At 40.9% G+C, this 27,006-nt stretch overlaps 1 protein-coding gene across 2 annotated transcripts; it reads left to right on the forward strand.

The window, feature by feature from the left end:
- The first annotated feature begins 1,046 nt into the window (after nucleotides 1-1,046).
- Nucleotides 1,047-26,503, forward strand: LOC100698093 (probable ribonuclease ZC3H12C). 2 transcript variants are annotated; one of them, XM_003456612.5, is made up of 6 exons: nucleotides 1,047-1,188; nucleotides 17,714-18,547; nucleotides 19,491-19,630; nucleotides 19,792-20,026; nucleotides 20,220-20,326; nucleotides 20,493-26,503. In XM_003456612.5, exons 2-6 carry the CDS (start codon nucleotides 17,823-17,825, stop codon nucleotides 22,004-22,006), a joined length of 2,721 nt encoding a protein of 906 aa, XP_003456660.1. In that variant the 5' UTR covers nucleotides 1,047-1,188; nucleotides 17,714-17,822; the 3' UTR covers nucleotides 22,007-26,503. The 2 variants fall into 2 exon arrangements, with proteins under 2 accessions (XP_003456660.1, XP_025759671.1); XM_025903886.1 differs by lacking the exon at nucleotides 1,047-1,188 and adding an exon at nucleotides 10,650-11,029.
- The last annotated feature ends 503 nt before the right edge of the window (nucleotides 26,504-27,006 follow it).

Here is a 27,006-nt window from a genome sequence, read left to right on the forward strand (position 1 = left end):
TGAGAAAAGAAAAGGCTCTGCAAGAGCAATGAGAGTGCAAAAAGAGAATGTATGCAGACAATGATATACTCTAAAAACAGAACTCAGCAATTTCACAGACTCAGTAAGCTCAGACTCAGAAAGCACCTTTTATGAGCAACTGCTCAAAGAAATCACATAGATCTCTGATTTTGAATCTGGGCAACATGGTAACAAACCTAAACTTCATACAAGAAGGTTAGCATGTCAGTCTACTGTGTGAAGTCTGGCTTTATTATGTTGCATTTGCTTTATACCAGGTGCTCTATTTTACCCCTAATCTCAAAAATTAACTTAAATTTGCATTTAATTCAAATTACAGTTACGCAAAACCTCAACCAGTCCTGGCAGATGGCTGCCCCAACCTGAGCATGGTTCTGCTGGAGGTTTCTTCCTGTTAAACCAGAGTTTTTTCTTCCCACTGTTGCCAAGTGCTTGGTCACGGGGATCATTTGATCGTTGGGTTTCCCCCCCAACGATAGTATTAGGGGGGAAACGTAGTCATGTTTTTAGTCAGAATTTAGGTATTGAAAGGTTTTCCAAATAATGGTTGAAGTGACCTCCCTAGTAGTGAGTCAAGTCTGTCTGAAACTCCTTCATAGGGTTCTGACTATCCCTGTAAGGAGTGTTGTTTTTCTTTTTGTCTGTGTTAAATTAAAGAAGAAATTCAAACATTTTGCTCATTTTTTTTTTCAAGAACACCCTTTACATGTAATAACAAAGCAGTTCAAATTTTTAAGCACTTAATATTGAGATCATCACTGAAAAGTACAACACATCGTCACTAAGAATAGACTTATTTAGGGTCTGATGTGCAAATAGTGTGAAATTATTCAATGCACAAACTGGAGCATAAAGTGACATATTTTGTGAATATGCTTTCACAATAGACTGCGAGGCATAGCAATATTGTCTCTAGAGCAAAGTGCAAGAAACAGATTTCATGCAGATGCAGATCGTGGCCGCTAGGTGGAGACTCTCAGGCAGTCACGAGGAAACGCTCACTGCTCGGCTGTTCTGTAGATTTCCTCTCTGACAACCACGAGATCCCGACAGCAGCAGCAGCAGCGTCAGCATGCAAACTTTGCACTACCACGAGAGTTTTTACCAGGACACTTGTCGTAACATGTGATGGAGAAGGAATTCAACACGGGAGGATGCTACGATAAAGTAAGTGGACATTTTTTGTTTTTCACAAGATTTACAGTAATGAATAGTCATCGTTAACGACAGGCATAAGAAATGAAATACTATATCATGAAGTACTACATATAATAAGGATCATATATGAATCTTTTCACACTGCCTGAACACAAATGCACCGAAAGATTCCTTACTGATTCTCGGCACAGTTTACATTTAGGGAAACCAGAAAGTTTGCTATTAATAAACTAAATCATTATAAAAACTGGAACCAAGAATACAGTATGCACAGGACATATTTTAACTAAAGTAAAATCAATATGAAGTCGGTGTAGCAGCACAGACATATCCAAAGATCGTTAATAGATTATATGGGACAAGTATATAGTTATTCTATGTTTTTTTTTTAAAACCAAATTAATATTTCTTTAAAGTGATAGTGCTGAATGAACTCATGCTGAGTGCAGCTTATAGTCTGCAGACATCAGTGCAGTATACAATATAATTAGCTAATGTTGGGATAAAATTTGCTTTCTAAAACAATTCCTCATTAAATATATTCAGTTTCCTTGTTCTTGAACACATACAAACACACTGTCGCTCACTTTCTCACTAAGCCCTTTGTGCTCAAGCATGTCATCTAAGCTGGGAGCTTGATGAATTGAGCAGGAACAGGAAAAACTGATCTGTGACATCATACGGTGGCACAAAGGCAAACCGTTGTGAAGAGGTCATTGATTTTCTACACATTTTGTAGCCTAATTTTAAGATTCTTGTAGTTGTTTATTTGAGGTATAATCATGTTGGGCATTTGCACCATACACTGCAGATGGTCACAGCAAACGTTAATAAACGAATGAATGAATGAAGGAAGCCTGAATTATTAGGTTTTGGTGAGTGCTGTGTTTTGCGACAAATGGCCATATTTAGACTTTATCAGCTAATAATGTCATGTCAGCCATAAACTGCATGAGTGCAACATATGTGTAAAATATTAGAATTTATAAAGCAACTGAAGCACAAATTTCATGGGTGGGATGTACCACACAGCAGACCATAACATTTTTCAGGTATTGCAGTTAAAAATGCTCCAGAAGGCACCAACACCACAAGTAAAGAGATGTAGCTCAGTGATTTGAATTAGCTGCTTGTGTTGCTTGTGTAAATATAATAACTGTGCATGAGATGATTTTATGAAGGGCAGAATAGACTATAAAGAGTTTTATATCACACCGTTAAGCATGGCTGATGCTGAATTATGAAGACTGACTAATTTTTGGAGGCAGACTCGTGTGACTTTTAGAGAAACTTCACTTTTTTTCGCACTTCAGTGATGTCTTCACTTTTTCAGCCACAGAGGTTTACACTTGATTTGCACCCATACATCCTCTGCATATGTCCCCATATGACCTTTTACCTCCTTCGCCTGCTGCACTGAGCTCCAGACATGACTGTGGCCCGCCAGGCAGAGCATGTGTGTGTCTGTGTAAATATGCATGTGTTAGCAGAAGTAGGACCACGGCACGCTCCCATTGAAAAGAAAGGGTGATGGCAAGGCCAGAGGTCTCTGTGGATGACGTTTGGCCCGGCAGCTGCTGGAGCTGCTCCATGCTTTTGTTTCTCTGTGACCCTTCTGACCCGGCACTCGCCCTGATGTCAAACACACACACACACACACTTTCGCACACCTGCACATAGTCAGACACATGACCCCGCATACACACACACACATGCAAGGATGTGCAGGCATATATGTAAATTTGAATATTTGCTAAAGCGCCCTGTAGACACATACACACACAACGGTGCTCAATAGGCCAGGCCCTGTGGGGACGATCCATCATGACTTAATCAGAGAGCTGTGAATTTATGTGTGAAACACCATGTACATGTGTCTGATTCACTTTATGTAGCATTACGAAAATCATTTAAAAACAAACTCACTTCCTGCTTCAGACCATTCCCATATTTCTTTGTTCTAATTCTCAAAAAAAGTGAAAAAGAACTCCTCAAAATCCCGCTGGCATTACCATAAACATCAAAAGACTTGGAACATTGAAGTAGTTCTGCAGGTCTGAAAATTGCCACAGGTAACTGGCAATACAGAAATATGGATGTTGTAGCACTCTTATCGCTTTTCAGTTCTTTAGAAACAGGGGTGCACTGACAGCCCCTGTCGACTGTTTGACTGATATTAGCCTGCGGGCAAAAAGGACCTGTATCAGTGTCAGTCGCTGATGTTTCTCTGTCGAGTCCTGGCGAGCTTTGCTGGTAGCCAAGTCGTGTGCTGTTTGCCATTATAATTTGGTTTGTAATTTCCCAGCAAACAGTTCAATCTGATGCAGTAATACGTTGCCAGTGTATGTTTCAGTTACCAAATCCTGCAAAAAGGGACATACAGAATTTGCAATGCTTTATGTGGACCAGGGATGAAACTCTTTAACCGCTTGCTGCCAAACCACCAGTGAAAATTATCCTCAGTTACGGCCCTAATGTGCTTTTTGAAAACTACAATTCCAAAGATGCTGGCCAAGTTGCCATGGAGGTTTTATTGGCCTCAGTTATGTGGTAAATCTCAGTAATGTGTGGCTGCAGAATCACTCCATCTCCATTACACCAAATACAAGCCTGCAGGAAACAGCAGGTGGTGTGTGTGCGCACTAACATGTTTTCATGCTGCCTCCTTAAGTGACCCGGAGGGCACTGGCCTGAAGGCCAAGCTATTGTTCTTTCAAAGTCCTGAGTGACCCCATCCCCCTCCACACCCCACACACACACCCGACACACACTGGTCTGGTTTGTTTGACTTCCCTCTTCAAGGTAGGAGCATGTGTAGAGCCTGTTAGCATAGTATTGTATGTGTGTGTGTGTGTGTGTGTGTGTGTGCGCGTGTGTGTCGTTGATACCAGCTGGACTACCTCTTCCCCTGCCTGTTTCCACCCCTCGGGCCTTGTTAAAGGGCTGGAGTAATCCTTGCAGCCTGGATCAGTGTTTATCCAGTGTACTGTTTGAAGATCTGCTGCAGACGCTGCTCCTGGCACTTACTCAGCCCTCAGCGTGGATTACCTTTACACCCACACTTATTTCTATCCTTTTTGCTCTGTCCTTATTTGTTTTAATCACTTAGATCATTGATTTTAGAATTAAAAAGACTCAACTGGATATTCACTGTTCACGGACATTAAAATAACCTTTAAATGGACGTACTCTGGGTGGCGTAGACAGGTTAAAGGCTCTTTAACGTAATCTGCAATCTGAGCTCCAGAACTCTGAAGTGAAACGCACACGACACAGACCTGCATGTTTGGTGCAAACAGCATCAGAGACAATAACAGCCATCTCTAAAAGTTTAAATTTACCCAGTTGTTGAAGTTTTAATTTTCCTGTTGGAACTCATTTGATACTGCAGAATACCGAGAAGGAGTAAAATATGTTTTAATACAGTCCTAGTCTTTAAAAAAAGTAGTTTTAAATAGTAAAGGTGTGGGATATGCTGGTGCAGAATTAGGTGAATTAGATCGGAAATGTGTACCTGTGAAATGCAGGCCACTTTTGATATTTATTCAATCACTGGTTGTTATTATTCATCCAGATATAGGTTGGGACATGTATTAACCCATAGTTATATCATCCAGTTGTACTGTTTTATATGGAGGTTTCCAGTACAGAGTTAAGCAGAGTTTAAATGTTCTCTTCTTGTCTGTATTTCCTCATATGAATTTTGAATTCAACAAGACCCAGTGCAAACTAACCATAGACATCCTTTGTAGAGGAACCACTTTGTAGTGACCCACTATCAGACATGAGTGGGATCCTGTTCCACAGCTGGGTAGAATATAGATGAGAAATATAAATGTGCATTTTCTGGATTATGGACACAATATAGGAAACGCTTATTAAAACACAAAACCCTGATTTTCAAAATGCTTTTAAGAACAGATGCATCAACCAAACAAAAAGAGAGCAACTCTGACTCAGACGTGCAGTAACAGGCTTTACTGTCATGGCTGTGATCTTTCTGTCAGATTAGGTAGCACATCCATATGCTTCCTCCTTTGTCTGAGGCAGAAATGCTGCTCAGGTCAAACAAAACTACTCGGATTTATCTTGTGTACACAGCGGCGGCGGCGGCTACTACACCGCGCAGCACTGTGCCGCGCTACGTTTCGACAGGGTTGGCAAGGTGCGGGCAGGCAGCCGGGAGCAGGACACCTGTTCATCCTGCGACTAGAAGCAGATGGTCCACATGGCGCCTGCTCCCCCGAGGGGAAACACTGTCAGCTGAGCCCCAATTAAGGAGTCACTGCAAGTCATAGGGGAGCGGGGAGTGGGGGTGGATGATAGAGACTAGAGAGGAAAATCAGTCTGATAATCAAATAACTGTGACGTGATAATTGAACAAATCAGACTGTGGAATTAAAAGACATGATACTGCTGCTTAAGTTAGGAGCCCTTCTTTACTTTACTAATTACTAACCCCGACACATGTGAGTCATCCAATCAGCATACACAGATATATGATATACTTAGCTATGCTTTTGCTGTAAAGCACTCTGTTACTTGAAACTAAGCAGTTTGTTTTTCCAAGTAAAAAAGTTTCAGATAATTTAATCGGACGTTTTTCTTTATGGTGAATTGGAAAAACTTGTGTGAGAAAAATGTGCCGTATTGATGTCCTCTTAAGTAAATCTGTGCAGTCACTTTCAAATGTTTTGTGTGCAAAGATTCAAAAGGGAAAAACCAAAAGGTGTAGTCACAGTGTATTCATATCTGCAGTAAATAGTCACTTTGCAGTGTGACATGTCATAAGTTCTGCTTTTGATTGCTTTTCTCTGAGCCTGTTTGAGTCAGTTATTTTTGCTGGCACACATCAGGCTTAAATTCCCTTCTCAAGCAGTTTCACATAATCCAGGTCACAGTTATGTTGCCTTTTGTCCAGATGCAGCATCTTTTTATCTGAAGGGATGTTTGTTGTGTTTTTTTAAAAAATGCTTCTTTAGTTTGTTGTGAAGGTTAGAGCTCGCCAACTGTCCCCAAGTGTCTAAACAGAGCTTTGCAGAGGCGTGAACTGTCACTTGTTTCAGAAATGGGTGAAACAGCCGGTCTCGTCTGCCGTTGGTTTTTTAGCTTGGCACTTGTTGCAGGGAACACAGAGGCAATAACAGACAAAAAACTTTGCTGAAGTGAAACCTTGTTAAAAACAATCAAGCCATTGTCATCGGTGGAGGTTTCTTTCTTTACGTATGCTTGGCCTCCTTTCCCCTGTGCAAGCCAAACATCTAGCATCCAGCTTAGGCATAAAGTTAATGCTGTCAGGGAATGTTCCTTTTGGAGGGCGGCACATCTCAGTAGCCTCTGGATTGGTTGAATTATTATTTTCCCACAAAAATGTGGGAGGATAAATCTCAGATTTCAACTTAGTTTTATTTTATAGCTCCAAATCACAACAACACTCCAAGGCGCTTAAAGTTACAATAATACAGAGATTTCTCGGCGTAGGGGCTGTTGACATCCCCAGACTAGCTGTACTGTAAGACACGTTGCCTTTGTGATACTTTTTCTCTTTTCTAAAGGTCACCGCCAATCATCTGTGCTGGTGAATCATGATGGCTAACGCCGCATAAGATCCTTGCTGTCATTCAGGGCCTTTGAATTTCCCATCATCCAGGAACCATGCAAAGGGACCGGGGCTCTCTTTGACAGAGTTTTTTTGTTTTTTGAGGAAATGAGTGTGTTCAAAGTGTGTACACAGTAGACAGTACAGTAACAATTCACACCATAAGGGAACCAACGGCTTAGACAATGCATAATACAATGAAGCATTTCTTTAGCAGAAGAAGTCCACATTTCATACTATAACTACCACTTATGTAGATATCAGCACATAACACACCTTCAACCTGAGGTTTCAGTCATCATTGGCGATGACTCCAACTCAAATCAGTCGAAGGAAATAATCAGTCTAACTGACATACATTTAAAAAATAAAATAAAATCCACACGGGTCCCAGAAAAAATTTTTTTTCCAACTTTGTCCAAAATATGGATTTATTTAAGGGATAGGTGCAGGGTTAACGCCTATGATGACTCAGAGGGTTCTTGCTTTAAAACTTTAACAAACTCCTTTTTAAAGTCTTCCCTGTAGAGGGAGTGACACCGTTATGCTGCCTGTGTTTATCATGGGCGTACACAGAACAGGTATTACTGCTTGATGTGGTCAAATTTGCATGTAAAGAACCAGTGATGCCTACTGTAAAAACATAGTGAGTGCTCAACCCTGAGGGATAAATTCTGAGGCTTTAGACAACAATGGGAACAGGCCAACAGTTTTGCATGGCCTGGACTTTCCAGGTGAGCCAGGTTTGGCTGCTTTTCATGCTAAGTAATTTAAAGTAATTTTCCTGGATTAAGAACCATGTTTACCACATGTAAAGTTGTTTACCATGGGTTTTTCCTAAGCAAGCAAAGGGCGGCCTTATATATTTTTTCTCTTTTTGTTTTTGGAAGACAAAAGACAGAAGATTAACTGGCCAACCGAAAAGTAAAACAAAGAATAAGGGTCACTTAGAAAAGTTGAGACAAAGAATGAGGGGGATGCACGTTGTGGTTGTTGTTGGTAAGAAGTATGTGAGGTGAGGGAAGACAGACGAACTAGAAACAGCTACGGGAAAGCATTGTCTTTGTAATAATTGTCGTCATTTTATTTATTAAGAGAATTAAGAAAATGAAAGGAGATTCATTTTTACTTTTGGGCTCTGATAAAATAAAGTTCAAAGTAATCTTTATTTATCTTGTATTGGTGGAGCGTGGGTGTCGAACATAAGGTCCGGGGTCCAGAATTGGTCTGGGGTTAGAATTGGCCAGGCAAAGACTCGAATCTGGTGCAATGGACACTTTGGAAAATGTGAAGGAGGGCATAAAGTTTTGGACATTTTAACGTATTTTAGTTACGTTTTTCAGCATTTTCTCCTTACAGAGACATGATCATTCATATTGCACCACAGTATTTAAGTAAGATAAACAATTAAATAACAGAAAAGTTCCTGTTTTTTCACTGTTGACTATAGAAATTTTTTTCACAATGGGTGTCCAAATAACAACATTTTCTGTGAATCAATGGAAACTTTCTGTTTTATAGTTACGGGACAATCTGAGCAATGAGCTACTGCAATTTTTTCTGTTATTTTTCACATCTCTTAAAAGCGTCATATTGAAAATTTCTTATATTATGTGGAAAATCTAGGACATAATGTTGGAGTTGCACTTCCTTTTCTTATATTAAGCTGTCTCAAAGATTAAATATGTGGTTAAACTTCTTCACACTGTTAGAAATGGGAAGTTCAGTGGTCCAGCGACCCCTAATATGAAATAAGTTTGACATCGCCGGTGTAGAGGTTGAAGCCCCTCAGTCCTAACGCCCCACCCTTTGAGCCAGCTTTCTTCTAATTGGCTGCCCCACAAAAACAGACGGTTTGAACAGCAGGTGGCTGCTGTGCATCCACAAAATTAGCCAAAGGGCTACTTTTCATTTTTAGTCCCCAATCAGACAAAAACAACAACTAAGAACACAGAGGTACACACCAGATCGCAATTCAATAGCGCACTTCTGGGATCTGAGGAATATTTCCCACGTTCTCACACACATTTGACAAGAATTCAATTTGCAGAGTCATGAACAATTAATGAAGTCCTGAAAGCAAAATAGGATCAAACCTGGGACTAGTAGTATGCACCTAACCAAGTGTCTTGTTAGTGTAGCTTTATGAGTGGCATGCCACATAAATCACTTTCCACTGAGACTGTGTGGGCTTTGCTGGAACATCTTCCTGACTGTTGTCCGCTGGCAATATTGACGGCATTTCAAATGGAAACATGACACATATCACTCTACACGAGACAAGACAGATGTTATCAAAGAGCCATTAAAGGTCAAAGCTCCACTACATGAGGTTCAGTTTGGATTTAAAGACCTGAGATTTGGTATTGAGATTTTTTTTTTTCCAAAGAATTTCAGAAATTCGATTATGAAACGTCTCAAATCTCAACAACAAAGCTACTTTCAGCTGCTCCCTTACTTACACGGGCTTGCCAGCAGGTAGCTCCACCATGTTTGATTTGCCATGTTTAGTTTTTTATATCGGATGCCCTTCCTGTCTACTCCCAGGATCTAACTGAGATCTTTTGCTTTTTGCTAACCAGATGTGTATATAGAGCACGCGTAAAAAGTGTGATGTGAAAATAGCACTTGAGCCCATAAAATGTTCAGTAATGTTTAAACCAAGATCGCTGATGAACGGAGCTGAGGGGTCTTTTTTCTAACCTAGACTTCTACGCAATTGGAAGTCTTTTTGCAACTATAACAGTCGCCCCCTGCTGGTCATTAAGAATACCTCCGGTTGGCTTCACTTTTCAGATTTTGACTCTGGTATACAGTCTGTTATTTATATGTCAATCAACCTTCCCTCGCTGACATCTACATTTAGATTAAAGGAATTTAATCTGCTCAGGAAGGTGGAGCACAGTCTTCCCCTTAGGTGTTTGCAAGCCTCACACAGAAATTGATAAAAGATTAAGTTTGTTCACAGAATGTTTTAAAATGTGTTTTTATTATTCCCAGGAAAAATAAAATCATAAATCTTTTTCTATCTAAATGTGAAATGACTGGTTACCTTGAGCTGTTCAAGTCCAGCCCGACCTCCTTTGAGACTGAAAAATTCCTCCTAATTGTAATGGCTGGGGATTTTTTTTGTTTTTTTACTGCGTTAGTTTGGTGTCTTTTGCTCACTGCAGCTTCCTTCCCCACCTGCTAACTTTCCATCAGAGAGATGCATACGCACTCGTAGGCGATCACACTCCTGACACCCATTTTGGGAAGCACACACTACTTTTAACATAATTGTCTCATTGTCTGAGTCAAGCCAGTCCTCCCACCATGAAACAAAGATGTAGAAGGCAACAGCCGTCTCCACCGAGCCAGGTGTTACGCAGGGCTCAATTCTGGGTGCTGTTTTTTTCTTTCTTTCTTTTTTTTTTACTCATTCTTTCTTGTTGTGTATCTGTTTGTGTGTGTGTGTGTGTGTGTGTGTTTGTGAGTGCATGTGCGTGTGTGTCTGGGTGTAATAGCTCTAAGGACGGTGTGTCCGCGTGCAGCTGCCCGCTGAGGGCCCTCCTTTGTGTCCCCCTCCCCTCTATTGTCAACTCATGCCTTCTCGTCCATTCATGGCTGATGGTCGGCGGATGGTCTGGTGATGTGTGCGTGTGTCTGTGAGGTTTGGGAGGGGTTGGGAAGGGGTGGAGTTACCCTACTACAGCTCACAGTCCCTTTTTTATTGGTGGAGAGGGGGATGATTGGCGTGTTTACAGAAGGAGATTTGGTGAAGAGAGGAAAGTGAGCCGTGTGAGGAGATTTCTGTGCTCGTATTGGTGGGCAGACTCACAGTGAGGAGGGGACAGTAGGTGCCTTAAACTCCATCTGCTGTCAGTAACACTGCTAGCCCTGCAGCTTCAGGACACATCACTCTGTTTTGCAACAACAAAAAAAAAAAAAGGAGAACTTCATGGTTGATCACTTAAGACTGCTGCCAGACTCGACCAGGAAACTCATTTTTTGCTCACCCCCACTTGGACTGGCAGCTTTCTCCAGTTCTCTAGTGGATACAAGACATTTAACTTCCTTTTTTCCCATTAAAAGGAAATCGGGCCATACTCCTGGGCTTACTCCTCACCACTTTACTGGGTCATTTTCTTTTTTAAAAATTTTCCCACTTTGAGCTTTGTTGCTGATATGATCCAGAGTAGCATGTCAGGAGACACCTTGTAGGAGTTCTTCTGTGCTTTACTGCCTTGCTGTTTCTCGTGGAACTGTTCGGTAAGTCTTACTAAGCTACTTTTGTGCATTTAGCTTGGATTCGCGTTTGCCCGTTAAAGATGCTGATAACACTGCTGTCATACTTTATCCTGGATTATCTGCAGTATTTTGATGTTTTTTCACTCTTTTTTTTATCATGAAATCTCTGTAACCATATAACCTAATGATAAACATATGTGACCAGTGAACAGACGTGCTGTCATACTACAACAGTTAAAGCTGCACATTCTTTGTTGCTGTAACGCTCAAACGGGGACATTTATAGACAAATAATACCTGTTAGTTACTGAGTGTGATTTTTAGGACAGCGCAGTTCACTCTGGAAGCTTGTCGTATACATAAGCATCACAGTCTGAGCTCACCAGTGAAATTAAGACAAGGCCGTTTGTGGTTTTAAATCAGGGCTCTTTGGGGGATTCCTTGGGTTTCCCCCCTCGACGGGTCATTGGTTAGGTTTCACTTCAATTAAATTAATGTAAACAAATTATAGATTATCATATGTACTGACGAACGTTAGCAGGGTCTGGACCACTAAATGTCTCGGTATGATGGGCTTTAGTTGAGCAGCAAGGGAGGCAGAATCAGACTCTGCACAGCTTAGAGGTGAAACCGAGTGCTACCCACTACCAAAAAGCGCCACATGACAGACAGTGGTGATATGTATCAATGAGGATGAATCTGGACACCACCAGTTGCAGTCAGGGAGGGTGTAGGAACAGGATGCTTTCAGGGAGGTCCCCTGTGGCTTCAGCAGGCATCTGTTGTCCCCACCACTCCCCCCAATCCTATATGCACCCCCACCCCCACTCTCCGCACCCTCTTTGTCCCCCTCCCAGCCGGTCGCTGGCGTGGCAGACTGGGTCACTGCCGTACTCAGCCGGCAAATGGCAGCCGTGCGGTGGCCCTGAGGGACTGGTCGGGGTCTTTCCTCAGGGGAGCTCATCCTTCCACCCCACACCCAAGGGGGCTAACCCGGGATCACGACACATATAATGATACGCACAGACCACTGTCAGGATGGGCAGGGTAGGTCAACGAAGTGCAGACTGCAGCATCTGCTCAGTATGGAAAGACTCTCAGCTTCCCCTCGACGAAACACTGACTCACCGAAGTTTGGTAGACAAGTTATTCTTTCCAATAAAATATACACTCGTAATCAAAACTCATGGTAGCTGGCAGTTTGTGAGACTCTTTATTTCTTTCTTTTATCCAAAGGGACTTAAAGGATCGTTACAGTTCTTCGAGATTTTGATGCATGTAATTAAGTTTTTTAGGAGACTAATCAAAGGCTATGCATGCTCAGCTAAAAGGTTCAAGCTGATCTGTCACTGCAGCTCATCTTGTAATATATGGCTGCTCAGAAAATCAACAGTATCAACCAGGAATTGCATTTTTTTTCACCTGTCTCTGATATTTCATACTGAAAAGAGCAAAAAGGTTGGTGATTTGACACTGTGTGGTGGCAGAAGCTAACAAACTCACCCTGTAACCAAATATAAACTATGTAAACTCTCCCAGTGTATATTAACACTATACAATCATCTAATAGGCTGAGCTTCCTCTCTGCAACCAAGTCCACGTTTAACCAGGAGACAATTGCTCGTTTTCTGTACTTCAACATGGGCTATTCCGGACACACAGCAGTGAACAGAAAGTTCATTCAAAACTAAAGTTTAGCATGTGTAGGGATCACGCCAGCTCTGAAACCACTAAGCTGTTGGAAGGCACCCACTCTTATTTTCATGTCGGCTGCACACCTGTGAATTATCGCGACTGCATCTTGCATTGTGGTGACGCTGTCATGTTACCAAAGACTGACAGATATACAAACACCTGCCAACGTACTCAAAAGTCTCCTTTGTAGCACTTCTTGCTGCTGTACAGGACTATTGAAATGCATTTTTCGTTTATGATCCACACCCACAGCATCAACACGTATAAAACTAAATGAAGCAGTAGATGCTGCTGTTCAGTGCTTCAAAGTTTAACTGGAAATTTTTAGATATTGTACAAATCCAACAGCGATATTATTTATTTATGTATTTAGTATGTTTGAAACACAAACTATAATAGCTTAGTTGTAATCCAGGTCTTTGTGTAGTAATAAGTTAAAATGGAACTGAAATATTATAAGAAATATTACAAGGCACAGCTAATGGCATTCCTCATGAGTTATTGGAGTTTCTTTTTCCCCCCTTGGTTTTCCCAAGAACTTCCATGCAGATACATTTGTGTATTCACACTCCTTCATATGGCACACGTATATAGTGCAGAGATCACACCACATGTCACCGGACTGCCTTATGAGTGGGTTTTCACACTTGCTGTGTCACTCTCACATTTCTGCTGACTCCTCAGAGATTCCGTCTGGCAACCTGCGACTGAAGTCCGCGCGGCTGATGCATTAGCAGGCATGCTCTGCATGTTGATGTGTTGGTGTGGGGGGTGGGGGAGTGAATGGGTTTAAAAAAAAAAGCCCCAGCCTCCGTCTGTGCATGCTGCTCGGGCCGAGAGAACAATACTCCCATCACAGGAGGACAGATTGGGTGGCAGCTGCATTGTTGAAGGACGGCACGCCAGACACACTTCTTCCCCCCCCCGACACACACACAAACTCACTCTCGCTCCTTTCCCCTTTGTGCCTCTTTTGTTTTTTTTTCAGGTTTTTTTTGCTGGACTAAATTATTCCGGCTCTCTTGTGGCATTCAGGATGAAAAACAGCGGCGGTGCAGCTTAGACGTCGGGGGTCGGGACATTAAGAGACCCCTGCTTTCCGGTGCTTTAGCGTGCAATCCGACAGATTCTTCTTTAAATTATAACAATAAATAGGAGCGCATACAGAGTGCAGAAGTAGCTCTTTTGAAGTGATTTGCAAACAAGTGGTGAAAAAATGTATCTACCAGCCTTTTGAAATAAATGTTCCGTCTTGTATGACGAGCAGCTTCATGAAGTAAACTAAAGTCTTCAAATACTACCAGACAGTATTTGTTCACCTTGTGTCAGCGCATAAAAAAATCTGCATTATTAGTCCAGAGGAGCATAACAGAGTAGTTTTCTTTCACAGAAATCTTTTTTTTTTTTGACATCGTACTTTGTTGCATCATCTTCAAATGTTGTTCTTCAAACTTGTAAATAACATTCCCGTTCACTTGTCACAGATCTCAAGGCAGTTTCATACACTGGAAGTACCCTCTGTGGGTATTTCCACAGATAAACAAGCTTACATGCAAACACACAGTTGTTGGTATTTGTTTGTGATGTGAACCGTTGTCACTAAAAACTGAAGCAGGCCCACTCTGTCCACATCATACCAGTTACAGGTGGGGTGTTGAAGCAAGTCATCATATGACTGGTTTTCAACTGCCACTTCCTTTTTGTATGCCTCTGTTTGAAGATAATTTTTTTGTACCTTCTCGAGCAGAGGTACCTAAAAGAAGGATCTTGGCTCTGTCTGTCCTTTTTATGCATGAAGCCAACAAGACTAAACTAGGTTAACGGGTAACTTGTATGCGATGCTTTTTCTTGTTTTCCTTTATATATATATTCAGCTAGAACAGTGGATGTTCATATTCAATATGAACCAAGCATGAAGCTTCACGCTCCGATTCACAGAATTTTGATCTACTTTTGGATCTGTATGTCAGTGAGAGTGGATATTGTTGAAATAGTCATCTCTGGCATGCAGCTTGGGCTGAAGAAGCCCCTCCCACCTGGTGTGCAAACCTGCTGTTTATGAAGGGCAGGAACTAAGCCGAGCATAAATAATACATTTTATCTTTCTTGACTGGTTCAGTTTTGAATTTTATTTATTTTATTTTATTTTGTGATCTGCTGATACAAACAAACACCATTTTTTAATGTAAAATATTAAACTTTACTCGATAAAACTTATTTCCCCCCAAACTTGAGTAAGTTGGAGCATTTTTTTCTCGCTTAAACATCTAAAAACTACGTGTTCTGCTACTGGAAAGAGGTGTAAAAATGAAAGCGAGTTGCTTTAAACCACCTTAATCCAACATATTTTACCTTGCCAAACAAAAGCTGGTGCAGCAGATTTACTTAAGAAAACTAATGTCAGGGACTTTGTATGTATTTATAACCTTTTTCTCTTTTTCACTCATCTCTATAATGTTTCCCTTGCCTCTGTTGCTCATACCGAGGCTGCTAGCAGCTAGCTGGTGGCTTGCTCTGAGCGCTGGACAGCTTTATTTCTTATTTTTTTCAAATGTTCGTGTTTAGCTGGCTGAGGGTGATGTAAGTGTGATTTAAGAATATTAAATATCCAGCACTATCAAATAAAAGTACTATTTTGAACTTTAAAATATGCCAGGCTTATTTAGTATGCTAACAAAAAATATGGAACTAGACATATAGTATTTCTGAGGAAATGAGCAACATTTAAAGTCAACTTAAAATGAGGTTACAGCAACCAAAAGCATCGGTAATTTAGTGGATGTTTTGTGTCAATACACTGGAAGTAAACAAAGACATTTAATTTCTTTTTTTAAAAGTGGTCACTGAACAATTTACAGATCACTCTTTGTTTCAGCCAGTCTGTGCAGCCCCACACAACCAGCAGGCCACACTCAGAGGAGAGACTGAGGCTTTGAGCAGCATTAGGGGTTTCTCTCGTTTGCTACCACAGAGGGAACTGAGAAACATTCAGGAAGGCCACATAAACACAAACACTGACTGCAGTGTTAGCTGTTCTATCACTGACTGAACTTCATAAACATTACTTAAGATTTTATTTTGTTGATTTAAATAGAAGTACAACTTTATGTAATGTAGTTTATGTCCAACTGTGAGGATTTCTTCTGGGCTTTCAGTGATCAGTAAACTAACTGGAAAACATAAAACATGTACTGTGTTTGTGTTAACGGGCAGTTTGTAATTTTTCTTTGTCACGGTAGCTCACACAGCTGTAACAGTAACGTTTGTTTGTGTCCGAAAGAGCCGTCTTTTTATGATTTTGATAGGACACCCCACCCAGGTAGTGGCAGGAAATTTGAAATAAGTGGAAAATTTGTGTTTTAACGCAAATACCACTTTTTCTGACTTGTGTCACAGCCCGCACCTCCTTCCTCTTAACATTAGCTTTGTCCAGTCAAAATGAATTTAATTTATCATACATGTATCCATGGCTTTTTTCATAAATTATTCTTAATTATACTTAATCTCCTTTTGGCTGTTCATGTATGAAAATGTCAGCTGTACCTTCGCTTGCTGCATGTTTAGATTTTGAACGTGCAAAATGTGCCAAGCAGTTAAAAAAATGATTCTGCATGACAGCTTATTCTTACATTTACTCTGAGGATACAGATGCGCCAAACAGGGCTGCTAACAATAAAATCACGTTTATAGTGGGTTTTTTCTCACTTACTCATTGAGACAGAAAGTTAACACACTCTGTCGAGTTATCACACAATACGTGTCCAATGACTTGCCACAAACTTTGTAGATCTTTGTACTTACTATAACGTCGTATCGCCACGTTCATTTCGGTTTCCATTAGTGAATGCAATCACTAAACACATATGAATGAATTTTGCTCATATTTGTTTTGAAATGATGTATCAAAAAGAAGCGCTTTTCTATGTTTGAGTATGAAGTCAATGCACCACAATATGAGGAGATGTCAAACCCATTTTAGAAGTTACAGCTAGTGCATGCATTGATTAGGTAGCGGAGAATCTGCCTGTTGGGCGAAAAAGCTTCAAAAAGACTTTTATTTTATTTTATTTATATTACTGGTATGAAGCAGCAATGAAGTGTTGCATATGACAAGATTGTTGGCCTATTTCTGACTGAGCTGTTGTTTCAAAATGTAAAGTATTTCACAAAATAAAATGCATATTTTATTAAGAATAAGAATGCCTGCATATGCCCGAGTCAAGTTTGGTTCTTTAAATATATAACATGAGGTGCTTTAAATCGTAAAGTATCACACTAAACAATTAAAAATGCCTTAAGTAGAGGACTGGATGTTGATTTAACAGTGTTTCTGACAGTGCTGCTGTTCTTTAGCAGATCCAAATTGCCCGTGCTGTACAGTTATTACGTCTGTGCTGGCTTCCCATCACTTGCTCGGTACTCGGGTGTTTAGCGTTTTGTCCCTGAGCTGTTATTTCTTTGACAACGCAGCCCATCAATGTTAAAATGCAAATCAGTAGAAGTTGGTAAAGATAGTTTTCAGCCTGCATGTTTTGAGCATCATAAAGCGTGTACCATCAGCAGTCTTCTCATTTGAATCTTGCAGTCAGAACTTAATATGCAAATTAGCTAAGTGGAGCAGACAGACTCTGTCAAGACACATCCCAGGGCAGAGGAGGTGTTGCTGCTCTGGGCTCTGCGTTTTTTTGGTTTTTTTTCTTTTGATGAAGAAGAGGCGTGCTTGAGATGGGAGGAAGAAGCAGAATAAAAAGGCCCTTATAGCTGCTGGGGAGAATTTTTTTATTATCATTGGGCCATACTTTAGATAAACAGATTTGGGGTTTTTTAATGTATATGACATTTTAATTGTTTTCTATGTAGAAGTTAATGGAGTACTGACCAGGAGTGTTTCTGTATTTGATCATAAACACAGTGTAATGTGTAACCCTGTGTCCTCATGTGATGGTATCACATGACAACTGAGTACATATGGAGAATTTAACCAGTTCCTTTTTATGTCTTAATTTCCAGGTACTCTCGCAGGACTAGTTAGTGAGTTAAGTATCAGCAGTAACAGTGGGGTCAGTCAGGTGTTTGGGAGGTCACGGAGGTAGTGGAGCTGGATGTATGAGAAGGATTCATGGGCCTGAAGGACCATCTGGAGGATGGGACAGGCCACATCCTCAGCCCAGGGCTGGATCTGGACTACCTACACGTGGAAGGTGCTGAACGGCAGGCTGGGAATTTAGGAGCGGGTGTCACTGTTAAAAGCAGCAATACTGTTGGTAGCAGAGGCATTAGCTCTATCATTCATTCAAGCAGCAGTAGCAGTTGCAGTAACTTTTCTGAAGAGAGTGCTATCTCTGACAGTGAAGATGAAAGGCTCCAGACTGGGCCTGGTTCTGACTCTAAAACACCGCACCACGATCAGCTTCACCTACACCAAAGGGAGGAGTCCTCAGTCTTTCAGCCAGTCAGGCTGGACCTGGCACCAAATGCGTCTCCTGGAGACCCCCCGGAAACATTTTTGACTGACCCCATCACACACTGCCGCACAAAGGTGGAGTTTGCTCTCAAACTAGGCTACCCCGAAGAGCTAGTGTTGCTGGTCCTGAGGAAACTAGGCCCTGACGCACTTATCAATGATATACTGGGAGAGCTGGTTAAACTGGGAACCAAAATAGAGATGGATCAGCAAGGAGGTCAAGCTGTCTCACAGCCTCCGTCGTCCTCTTTGTCCTCCTCGGTGGCCTCCACCTCCAACTCCTCTCTGGATTCTTCTCGGCTACTGTGTCCGTCCCACCTGCTAGAAGACAAAGAAAACCTGCGACCTGTTGTTGTGGATGGAAGCAATGTAGCCATGAGGTGAGGAAGACCATCTTTGGGAAATACTAGGGTTTTGTTCTGCTTTCATGTATCTACCTCTTTACCTCACAAAGAGTGTAGCTTTATTACGTTATATTAGCTATTATCTGGCTTAAGAGCCTAACATATATGGCTAAGCTGGAAGCCATATAACACACATTAGAGAAATACTTGTGCTGAAAACATGCATTAGTTTAGTTTTCTAAATTTTTGTAAATCCAGTTTTTGCCAAAACCATTTAAGAAGATATCAGTTTAAAACTATCAAGGTTAGTTACATGTTACATCCTATACATGCTGAGAGAAGCAGCAAGATCCCAGCATGCAATAGAGGAGACATCGGTGAAAACAGGTGTAAGACTGATTTAATCAGATTTACTAAGAAAGGAGTTGGAATATAGATGGGTTGCAAAGTGGCTTGCAGTGCTTTATATTGCCAATTGGATGCATAGAAGGGTATGAGCTAATTCTAGCTGAGATTGTGGCCTGTGTGAACTAATGCTATGCCTTTGTAATTTGTATCACTGGTTTGTAATTAGTGACACAAAGTGAAATCATTGTTCATTGTGGGAAAATTTAATAAGATTATGTAATTTTTGTTTCTGTTAAATTGTTTTTCAAAGTCAGTGAAAACATTTTTTGGACAACTATTTAAACAAAACCGTTGTCTTTCTCTGAGGGTTAGATTTACCACCTTAAACCTCAGAGGGTTAAAATAATTGGTAAAATGCAAAAGACATCGTTATCAACTATGTCAACCTGAGGATACTCTACATTCAGATGCCTAATTCAGGAGTTGGACTTCTAAGCTTTTATTTGTTACTTGACTATAATCCAAAAAACATGCAAAACCTGCTGTATTAACAATATGACTATGACAAGGAAACCGGTGAAGATTGTTTAATCTTAGCTGTGGGGCTGATGCTTGCCTTCTGTTTGTGCAGTCATGGAAACAAGGAAGTTTTTTCCTGCCAAGGTATCAAGCTAGCAGTTGATTGGTTCTTGGAGCGAGGCCACCGTGACATCACAGTTTTTGTCCCTGCTTGGAGAAAGGAGCAGTCGCGACCTGATGCTCTTATCACAGGTAACAATTACAGTCGCTGTCACAGTTGAAAGTCCCAGAATAACAGCAGTGTAAAGGATGCGATTAAATATCCTGCTCTTGGAAGCATTTCTTATTACTCTATAACTCTATAACTCTAGTCTTTCGCTCTATATTTAACTATTGCACCTCTCCTTGTTCAGACCAAGAGATCCTGCGGCGTCTGGAGAAAGAAAAGATCTTGGTTTTCACTCCATCGCGACGTGTTCAGGGACGTCGTGTGGTTTGCTACGATGACAGATTCATCGTCAAACTGGCCTACGAGTCAGACGGTATAATTGTTTCAAACGACAACTACCGTGACTTAGCGAATGAAAAGCCAGAGTGGAAGAAATTTATAGATGAGCGCCTGCTGATGTACTCGTTTGTAAATGACAAGTAAGGAAATCGCACCAACACAAGAAGCAAATCTGTTGGATTTCCTTTTAACTTCTTTATTTCACTGCACCTTTGAACATACTAAATAATATATTGTTTAATTGTAATAAAAAAGGGAGAATTTCAACTTATGTCTGGTTTTGAAAGAACTCATAATTTGCATCTAATTTCAGTCTGTTAACTGTATATTTAGATTCATGCCACCTGATGACCCGCTGGGACGCCATGGACCTAGTCTTGAGAATTTCTTGAGAAAGAGGCCTGTTATTCCTGAGCATAGAAAGCAGCCATGTCCTTATGGTAATAAAGAAATGTTTATGTATGTTTCTTATCAAATGTATCCTTATCAGCTATGCTGCAGAAGATGTATGCTCTTGCATAGTGAAATTAGATAATTTGTACGAGAATAAATGCTTTTTATTCCAGTACAATAACAAAAAAATCTTCATATTTTTTCTTCCATTAGGAAAAAAGTGCACATATGGCCACAAGTGCAAGTTTTATCACCCTGAAAGGGGTAGTCAGCCCCAGCGAGCTGTGGCAGATGAACTCCGTGCCAGTGCCAAAATTTCATCAGTAGCTTCAAGAGGCCTGCTGGAACATGCCCTGATGGCGAAGAGCCAAAAAAATGGTCAATCAGAAGGAATGGCTGAAGCCCAGCTGATTCGGGATACCGGAAAAAAACAGCCAAATCGGAGCCTTCAGAGCTCCTTCAGTGAGCTCTTGGAGGACAAACCTCAAGTCAGTTCCAAAGTGGAGGAACAGAGGAGAAACAGCAGCAGTAGTGGCAGCTGTAGCAATAACATTGTAGGACATCCTGCTCCAGGGGGACCGCCTTCATCGGGACATCTGGAAAGATGGGAACACCCTGACGGAAGTACTGGAGGCAGCGCCAGTATTGCCGGGGCTTCAGGACCAAACAAAGTCGAATCTTATTACAGATGCAGTTCTCCAGAGGTGGGCTACAACTCTCTGGTAAAGGCTTATTCAGGACTCAGTCTTGTAGTGCCACAGACTCCTGAATGCTTCTTTCCAGGTGAGCTCCGCACAAGTTCACTGGCTTCAGATTGTAGCAGTGAAGGCAGTGTCAGCTCAGATTCTTTCTCTCCTGACCCCGTGTTAGATGATAGCCCCAAGTGCCATCACCATCATCCACACCACCATCATCGTCACTACTCTGGCCAGTACCCCCACCAGGCAAGCCGTGTGTCTCCTAGACTGAGCCAGCATTCTCCTCGTGGCTATGTCCATCCTCAAGGACTTTGGAGACAACGTGATTTTGGCATAGAAGATACTCCAGCATCCGTCACCTCTCACGTTTCGCCACGTCACGTCAACACCGCTTCCGTCTACATCCAACCCCAGCAACAGCTACAGCTGCTCACCAATTTTCCAGGGGACCCACCTCATCCACAACATCCACCCCAAACACCCACTGCTCACGCCCGGTCTCAGAGCTTCCCTCGCAGCCACAATACGGTGGGCTCCCTTTGGCCGGAACACGGGCTTCAGGACAGAGTGTGTGAAGGTTCACCAGTTCATTCTAGAAGAAACTACTCTGTGCTAACCCAACAACCTCAGCACCAGCAGAACTGGGACCCTAATTATGAGCCACCCCCTAAGCCTTACTATGATCTGTTTTCCTATAAGAGTTTTCCACAAGTCCATGGACACTCTCCTTGGGGCCAGCAAGTTCATTCATCACCACATGGCCTTTTAATACCAGGTCTTCCATCGCTTTCGCAGCAGTCTCTTCCATCTGTCCCTACCCACAAGAGCCACATGCCCTCAGCAACCCAGCACGCAAAGCCAACTGCCTTGGGTCGATACCAGGACCTTAGGGAGAGGGTGTTTGTTAACTTGTGCGGCATCTTCCCTCCAGATTTGGTGAGGATGGTAATGACCAGGAACCCACACGTGACGGATGCTCAAGAGCTTGCAGCTGCCATTTTAATGGAGAAGTCACAGCACAGTTCTTGAATAAAGACAGTCAAGTTTTCATCTTAACTAAACTCGTATTTGCGGGTATATCCTCTGTAAGCTTAATAAAAAAGTCAGGTTGGGCATACAGAAACCAAAATCACAAGATACGAGACTCCTTCAGCTGTTAACACACTGCCTTTTTGAACTCATTTATTTTAATGCTATTATTGTACAGGGAAATACCAAAATTGAACGTAACATAGGAAAAGGTAGGGGTGCATTTGCATGTTTCATCTTTTTTTGGTTATGAGTCAAAACAGCACTGTATTTAGGGAAGCTTTTAAGGTGTTTCAAGGGTGGCAGTATTGTTGATTTTAAACTTATTTATTTGTTACATTTAAGTTATTTATATAATTTTAACATGATTTTAGTTTTGTGGCACTTTTTGTTCATTTTTCTTGCTTTCTTTAGATCATTTCTTTTGGCAATCATATCAGGGTATAATTATAGCCGTTTGCGCTGTTTCTCTGTTTCTTATTTTTTTTTAGTCACTGAGATGACAACATCGGGTATGTAGCTCTAACATTTTCAGCATTAATGTGGCACGCACGTATTTGCCACATTGCAAATATAGCCCGACCATAGTTGACGCTCAAGTAAGCCCAACAAACGGCTTTCTTTCTGTGCTGACAGGTGGCAGATCAGTTGTTGCAAGATTTTGTGGATTTCCCCCAACAAGGAAGTGAAACTCAACCAGCACCCACAAAAGAAGATAGCAAAAACTCCACTTGAAAACCCCAAGCTGTTGTTCACTTTTGAATGAGAGTTATTTCCTCTGTTAGGATAGCCCTGTCAGCTGACTTCACGGTTCATCACGCGCTGTTCCTTTCCATCGCTAAACAATATCAGTGTGCTAAATCAGGTTCAAAGTGTGGCAACTGGAAATGTTTATGAGGAACACAGATTGTTGGTATTGTTTTAATTTAAATTATGTGTTAATTTATTATCCTTAACGTGTGTGAATGTGAGACATGGGGTCTTCTTTATCAGTGGTGGAGGGTTTATCTGCCTCTAATGCTTTTCATACAGTTGTGTTAACTGCACAGAGATCCACAGTTTTGTTTTTTTTTAGTTTATGGGATATTGAAAACAAACAGGCAAGCACCGGGTAAAAATCATAACCTTAAAATCACTACATCACCACTAAACTACATGTTGGACCATGGTAGTTTTTAATAACTTCAACTGATCCTGACCATCACAGACCTCCTGAAATGTCAGCAGGGCTTGCATAGGTTTCCAGTGGTTGTTCAGCTATTTAAGCATCATTTGTCAGTCTAAAATAAGTTATCCTTACTTTTTTAACCATATTTTTTATTTATATATTTATACTCATAATTTTGCAGTGCCCAAGGTGACTTCTGCGAATTGCCTGTTTTCTCCCAAAAATCGGGGGGCGGGGGGGATTTAAAATATATTTTTAGTGTTTTAAAATTATTTTTAAGTTGTGTCTTCTTAATGCAGCTTGATTGGAGCTGTGTGTTTTTGAATGAAATTACGATAATTTATTTTTACTATCTCTGCCAGTGAGGTTATTTTTATTACCTGAGGAACTGTTTGGAAAGCTAACTCTCTCGCCTGGTTAGCTTAATTTCAAGTAGCCCAATGACACCTCTCTTAGTTGATACAAATTGTATCCTATAAGGTTAAAAAAACATTGTTTTATATGAAAATGTGAGAACAAGTTTTCAGTTGAATATTTTTATGTGGCAAAATATGTCGCCCGTGGTAGTTCGGCTGTAAGGGGGATTCTTGTTCCCTGTTTCCGAGTGCAGTAAAGTCTCAAGCGCACTTTTTGGATATAGTTGTGTGTATTGTCTGTGAACTGAAAGCAAGGTGGAGTTTAGCTCAGAAATGATTAAACCTCTAACACTGGTTGGCTAGAGGCTAAGTTGGCACACGCTCATAAAACAGTAAAAGTGATCAGGGTTAAATGTGTTATAACAGAAAGAGCTTGTTAAAGTTGTTTTGTGATGTGATTGGCCGTTATTAAAGTTTCCTAGCATCACACTCCATGGGAGAAGCAAACGCTGTAGCTAGCTTGAATGTTCCAAATGTTTCTTAAACACTTTACAGAAAATGTATTTATTTATTTCTGTGGAGCTTTCTAACATCAAGAAACTTTATTCTCAAAACCTGGACAGTCATATGCAAGGCATGAACAAATGCGAGTAACAGTCTGTCAGTTTTTTTTACATTTTTTTCTCTTATCATTACATTGTTATCCGCTATGATGCTAAAGGCTAAGTCTGTCGTAACCCTGCTAGTCTGGCACTATGTGCTAGTGTTTGCTAAATGGGTTAAGACACCCTGCAGGGGTGTCGAACTCCAGGCCTCGAGGGCCGGTGTCCTGCAGGTTTTAGATCTCACCCTGGGTCAACACACCTGAATCAAATCATTAGTTCATTACCAGGCCTTTGGAGAACTTCAAGACACGTTGAGGAGGTCATTTAGCCATTTAAATCAGCTGTGTTGGATCAAGGACACATCTAAAACCTGCAGGACACCGGCCTCGAGGCCTGGAGTTAGACACCTGTGCCCTACAGTATAATTTAACAAACTTCTAAAGTTATTGTGTTTACATTCTGATAAATATTAACAACTTTATTCAGTGTACAAATGCATATTTTTCTATTGCTACAAACTTTTTTAAAAAGGTATTTTTCTAAATGTTTTTTTTTTCTCAAAAAAAAAAAAAAATCCTACTATGTGTTGCTAGATAACGGGATAAATCATGTCCTGACATCATGCTGTGAATGGATTTCTTCTTAGCTGTTGCTTGAAAAAGTGAATTCTGACTGAACATGAAGCAAATTTCTGTCTTGAATTTTATACTTAAATTTAAGTATAGCTAATGTGCTGACTACATAGATGTAAATGTTCATTAGCTAGCAACATACAGGCCACATTTGGACTGACCACAGTTAATTCTCTTCTTTTTTCCTTCTTATGCATATGTCCATTTTAATTCTGTCTCTTAGCAGTCATCAAAAAGAAGAACCTGGCTCTCAAGAATCCTGAATTTAAATATGTTGGAGAATTCTGCAACAACTAAGCTGGTTCATATCAGTTCATGGGGAAAAGATCTGAAATGATAGACAGTATGAGAGATGGACCTAGCCACTGTGACGTCAAGCATTGATTAGCAAAACCCCATTGAAAAGCACAAGCGTTTTCTTGCACCATCTTAGTGTTTTGAATCTGGGCTCGACAACTAGCATATCCTGGATTATCATTACTGTAATAAAGTACTTTAAGCTGCCCTGTTATTTCTGAAAGGGTCATCTTAGCAAATTGATCTGTGTGCTCAGTTTGGCACAGATTTTATGACTGATTTTTCCTGATTATTAAGGCTTAGGACTTGCACAAGGAGTACACAATGTTGTGACCCCCTTGAGGCTCAGGTTGTGTCTCCTCCCAGTATCAAACTAGGATCTTTCACATGTAAGGCAAATATACTAACCATTGCACTAATGACATTTTATTAAATATGACTTGAAACAACTGAGATGTTAAATTAATCAGAAAAAGTTCCCTGAGGACACAAAGCAAGGGAACCAGCCCTCTACTGAAGTTTTGCAGTCATGTGACCGCTAACCAAATGGTATTAACTTTTCTGCCATTTTGGATATGACAATCATGGTGACAATTTTACCATCAATTATAACCATGATTAGTCCCAATTTTGACTCTCTAGGCCCGGTCACACAGTCCTTAGAACTGGTCTGCAACTTCTGGCAACCACAGGTTGTATGGGAACAATGAGTAGTCCTTGACCAGTTGGCAAGTAGCTTCTGAAGGAGGATGGAAATGAATTGCTAAAGCCCCAGTCACACAGGCCTAGAGATCAGCAAGTAATACCAGGGAAAAATAAATATTCCACCACCGGCTCTTGAAAACCTCCTTGCGACTGCTTTGGTTGCTAGCAGGTTGGTAGCAGTATGCATGGAGCACACCAACCTCGGTTGCAGTTTTGCTATGCCATAGGTGGTAGTTAGCATTTTCCCTGCAAAGTACAGATGATAGCACCAATCAAAGCAATAATAATAGATTTGTCTGTGTGTAGTGAACTCAGATTTGCCTCCTGTTCAGTCTGAATGCGCTTTATTTGCATTTTGAATTTGCATGTGGGGTTTGTATTAACAGATGACGAGCCACTTGTCATTTGTTGCTCAGTTGACTAAAATCATGATGTGTGTTTGTATTTTATTAGGTGTTTTATCGATAGGAAAAATGTAAAATGCCAACAGTCCCTGTTTATCACAGTTTATTCACGTTTATTTTTAATGTGCTTTAATACAACTTCATTTCTGCTACAGAAATGAGTAAGTGCCATCTCTTCAGGGACCACAGCCAAGGAAAAGGCTGTTTGTTGCTCATCTCTTGGGCCAGTGGTGCTTATATTAAACCAAAATTAAAAAGGGAAATAAAGGTGTTAGACCATGGCTGCTGTTTCACTGTATATTCTGCTAGGAAATAAAGTGGTTCTTTCTATAATGTGATCCATGGTGGTAAATAACAGTATTGATTCATACATAGTTAACAAATTAAAAGGAGGCGAGGAGGGAATGTCTGGGTCAGTTGTTCTGGGGCGTCATATTTATCCTGTGACAAAACATTTCGGTTCAGATGGCACTGACGAATTGATCACCTGATTCCAACCCCACCTGCACGTTAAACAGTGCTTCCCACCACCATCATCAAAACACTAAATGTGGGAATATCTGATGGAAGAATGAAACTATCCTTCCAGATGAGTGTCAGAGACGTGGAAAATTGACACTGAAGCTGTTTTGTTTGCATATGGTGGACCAACGCTGTATGTTGTCACTCATCGCTATATTGATTAAAATTGTGCTTCACAGCAACTTCTTATCTTTTTTGATTTTTGGTTTAATGTACAGTACTTTTACAGGCTTTTTGCCCCTGTGTGAGTTTAACTTTTTATTCTATAAAACCACCATTGCAGAGTCAGTTTCACCAAACATTTGTTCTGC

The sequence above is a fragment of the Oreochromis niloticus genome, linkage group LG16 (genome assembly GCF_001858045.2).
Source record: "Oreochromis niloticus isolate F11D_XX linkage group LG16, O_niloticus_UMD_NMBU, whole genome shotgun sequence".
Taxonomy (NCBI): Eukaryota; Metazoa; Chordata; class Actinopteri; order Cichliformes; family Cichlidae; genus Oreochromis; species Oreochromis niloticus.